Source organism: Diaphorina citri, unplaced genomic scaffold (genome assembly GCF_000475195.1).
Source record: "Diaphorina citri unplaced genomic scaffold, Diaci psyllid genome assembly version 1.1 scaffold444, whole genome shotgun sequence".
Taxonomy (NCBI): Eukaryota; Metazoa; Arthropoda; class Insecta; order Hemiptera; family Psyllidae; genus Diaphorina; species Diaphorina citri.
Genome location: NW_007377879.1, coordinates 288,753 through 293,103, shown reverse-complemented (window position 1 = coordinate 293,103; position 4,351 = coordinate 288,753). Strand labels below are relative to the sequence as shown.

Sequence of the window (4,351 nt, the reverse complement as noted above, 5' to 3'; positions counted from 1 at the left end):
TACCAAATCAGCTGATATATAACCTTCGATTTGAAAAGTGTCTTTCGTTTTGGTCCTAAACCTTCCTTCTATGTTATTTTTATTCTGAGATTATACTCTATTCTATTCTCAGGGACAATCAGTGGCGGAATTCAAAGTGACCAAACCCGCGTACCGCCGCTCTCTTTATACTCTATTCTATTCTCAGGGACAATCAGTGGCGGAATTCAAAGTGACCAAACCCGCGTACCGCCGCTCTCTGTCCAGCGCCAAAATTAACTCTATGGATAAAACCAGTCCCGGGGCTACGGATGGGGGGAAGCCCCCGGGTCTGAAACGAAGCACCTCGGCCAAATCCAATACCCCCAGTGGCGTGGGCAGACAGAGGAGTGAGATGAGGAATGCGAGTAAAGTGAGAGAACAGGGTGAGTTTAGAATAGAATAGAATATACCCTGTTTATCCTGCCAGAATGAGAATGAAAAGTCCCTTTACTCCCGCAGTCTAAACAAAGAAAAATAGACATAAACTTTGAGTGAAAAGCTTACTTATCTTCATGTTTCACCAATGACTTAATGAGAAATTTCACTGAGGGGTGAATTTTCAAAAATTCAAAAAGGAGCTTTTAACGATCCAAATAGGAGTTTCTAAAAATTCCTTCCTTTTGGATCACTAATGGTGGGTTTCACCCATGACTTAATTAGAGATTTTACGAATGGGTGAATTTTCAATGATCCAAAAAGGATATTTTAATAATCCAAAAAGGAGTTTTTAATGACCCAAAAAGGAGTTTTTAGTTATCAAAAAGGAGGAGTTTTTAAAATCTCCTGTTTGGATCGTTAAGAACTACTTTCTTTATCATTGAAAATTCACCCATTAGTGAAATCTCTCATTAAGTCATTGGTGAAATCCACCATGAGTTTAACTCTATGGATAAAACCAGTGCCGGGTCTACGGATGGGGGGAAGCCTCCGGGTCTGAAACGAAGCACCTCGGCCAAATCCAATACCCCCAGTGGCGTGGGCAGACAGAGGAGTGAGATGAGGAATGCGAGTAAAGTGAGAGAACAGGGTGACTTAAACTCAATTGAATAGACCCCCCGAAACGCCGAAACCATACCAAAAACCCCCGAAAATGTAGAAAAACACCGGAATAAGCATAGTTCATTAGGATAAGGAAAGTCGTGTGATGTTTACACTAGATTTTTATTTTGTAGCAATGAAACAAGAAACAACTACTACATGAGACTTGGGTATTCTTCGTCGCAGCATGCCCATCCCGTAGTATGCCTCGCATCAGATGGGCGAGAAGAGACACAGTACTTCCCATTTAGGTGCTGTGTTTGCAATGGAAATGTGAGAGCAATTTTTGTCGATGGTGGGGATCGAACCCGTATTTTTAATAAAAAGATTATCTTTTTCTTTATTTACGAGTAATTGTAATGCATCTTTTTCTTGTCTCATTAGGTGGCGACTACCTAATTTTCTTTAATTTTCTCGTTAGGTGGCGACTACCTAATAGAAATCAATGGTCGCTACTTGAACATCTACGGTCAGGGGTCTCTCCGATTTATAGATCGACCCTGGAATCCTATCAAATCCTCTGACGTCACCACAATCAGGTAGGTAAAAAGAAAGGAAAAAAAAATCTACCTTCGAACCGCTTTCACATTACTTCAAGGCACATTCTTTTACATCTATGTTCATCCAAGAACGCAAAAGTTCGGTTGGGAAATTTCCGCCCTTCGCATTACTTCAAGACACATTTTTACTTTCATAGATCGACCCTGGAATCCTATCAAATCCTCTGACGTCACCACAATCAGGTAGGTAAAAAGAACCTTAGAACCGCTTTCACATTACTTCAAGGCACACTCTTTTACATCTATGTTCATCCAAGAACGCAAAAGTTCGGTTGGGAAATTTCCGCCCTTCGCATTACTTCAAGACACATTTTTACTTTCCTTATCCTATAGGAAGGAAAGTAATGTAATCGGGTCAAATTTTCGATGGTCAGTTTTTAGTGCCAAACACGTTTTGAGGTCCCTAGAGCCTAAATCCAAAGTTTCAGCCATTGGTCCGTGTGTGTGTCTGTGTGTCTAATATCTCGAGAACGGTAAGAGCTAGAGAGTTGAAATTTGGTATGTATCTTTCAAATGTGACAAGGACGCGACACAATATCTCGAGAACGGTAAGAGCTAGAGAGTTGAAATTTGGTATGTATCTTTCAAATGTGACAAGGACGCGACACGAAATAGGTGCTGCGGTTGGCGATATTTTGACCGCTTTTTGACCTTTTTTGGCGGTTTTCAGCTATACCGACTAAACGGTTAGAGATATTGTAAAAGTTTGGCTATAAGAACAAGAACACCCAAAATAAGCATCATTCAACAGGATGAGGAAAGTCGTGTGATGTTCACATCAGATTTTTTTCGAGAGGTTTTATATAGGGTGTTATCGTCTCGAAATCGAAGAGGGAATGGGATAGGAGAAAGCTAGTCGTTTCGAGGACTCTGGATCTGAAGATTGGGGGTTCAAGTCCAAATCAAGTCATAATCTTTTTTTTATAATTAAGCAAGGTTTATTCTAATAATTATGCATTGTACAATGTTAAAGCCATAAAATACACGAGACCTTGTTTAGACTGCTGGGGTAAAGGGAGTTATTAGTCTCATTCGAACAGGATAAACAAGGTATATTCTATTCTATTCTATTCTATAATAGTCGTTCGAAGTCAAGTCATTCTATTCTATTTGATGAGGATAAACAAGGTATTCTACGTATATTCTGTTCTATTTACCTTTCAGGTTCAATTATATTAATTTCAACAGTTTAACTTCGGTGCTCAACAAAGTCAAAACGAGATTCCCCAATATCGAATATTTGGACTGCCAGAATGAGACTGAAAAGTCCTTTTACTCCCGCAGTCTAAACAAAGAAAAATAGACATAAACTTTGAGTGAAAAGCTTACTTATCTTCATGTTTCACCAATGACTTAATCAGAAATTTCACTAAGGGGTGAATTTTCAAAAATCCAAAAAGGAGCTTTTAACGATCCAAATAGGAGTTTCTAAAAATTCCTTCCTTTTGGATCACTAATGGTGGGTTTCACCCATGACTTAATTAGAGATTTCACGAATGGGTGAATTTTTAATTAACCCATAAGGATATTTTAATAATGTAAAAAATAGTTTTTTATGACCCAAAAAGGAGTTTTTAGTTATCAAAAAGGAGGAGTTTTTAAAATCTCCTGTTTGGATCGTTAAGAACTACTTTTTTTATCATTGTAAATTCACCCATTAGTGAAATCTCTCATTAAATCATTGGTGAAATTCACCATGAATCAGAGATTTCACTAATGGATGAATTTTCAATGATCCAGAAAGGAGCTTTTAACGATCCGAACAGGAGTTTTTTAAAATTCCTTCCTTTTGGATCACTAAGAACTCTTCTCCTGTTTGGATCGTTAAGAACTACTTTTTTTATCATTGTAAATTCACCCATTAGTAAAATCTCTCATTAAATCATTGGTGAAATTCACCATGAATCAGAGATTTCACTAATGGATGAATTTTCAATGATCCAGAAAGGAGCTTTTAACGATCCGAACAGGAGTTTTTAAAAATTCCTTCCTTTTGGATCACTAAGAACTCCTTTTTGGATTATTAAAAACTCCTTTTTGGATTATTAAAAACTCCTTTTTGGATTATTAAAAACTCCTTTTTGGATTATTAAATACCGTTAGCTTACCAGCCCTGTTAAGCCAATACAAATTAAATGGAACTTAACTGTCTATTAGCTTGACAGGAGTTTTAAGGACTGAATAAATATTGGTGAAATTCAACATAAAACTTCTTTATCCGCTGTTTGTGTCTGAGGTCAAAACTGTGAAAAAGTATCTTTTGTCGAAAATTCAATATATGAAGGTCGAAAATTCAATTTTTATTTGCCGGTCTAATGAAAAATCTCAAAGAGTTGTGACACAAACACATTAATGCGTTACCTGCGAGGGAGCTTTACTAGGGGCAGTTGATGTGACGTCATCGCGTACGGGAGCGTAAGCTGTGACGTCAGAGTTTAAGATTTACCGGTATTTTTTAAATCGATTTATCTCGGTATCTAGAAGTCGTAGAAGAAAAAGAAAAATTCCGTTGGTCCTATTAAAAATTCAATTTTTATTTGCCGGTCTAATGAAAAATCTCAAAGAGTTGTGACACAAACACATTAATGCGTTACCTGTGAGGGAGCTTTGCTCGGGGCAGTTGATGTGACGTCATCACGTACGGGAGCGTAAGCCGTGACGTCAGAGTTTAAGATTTACCGGTATTTTTTTAATCGATTTATTTCGGGATCTAGAAGTCGTAGAAGACAAAG

The 4,351-nt window shown here is 37.7% G+C and overlaps 1 protein-coding gene across 1 annotated transcript in view; it reads left to right on the top strand.

The window, feature by feature from the left end:
• Positions 1-112: 112 nt before the first annotated feature.
• The window catches only part of LOC113467274, a gene marked incomplete at its 5' end in the record, with an annotated part of 6,106 nt that continues 1,867 nt past the window's right edge, over positions 113-4,351 (top strand). Inside the window, 3 exons of the mRNA XM_026823367.1 lie at positions 113-404; positions 1,481-1,598; positions 2,784-2,885. Of these exons, the coding sequence (XP_026679168.1) occupies positions 113-404; positions 1,481-1,598; positions 2,784-2,885 (512 nt within the window). The remainder of the gene's footprint in view (positions 405-1,480; positions 1,599-2,783; positions 2,886-4,351) is intronic.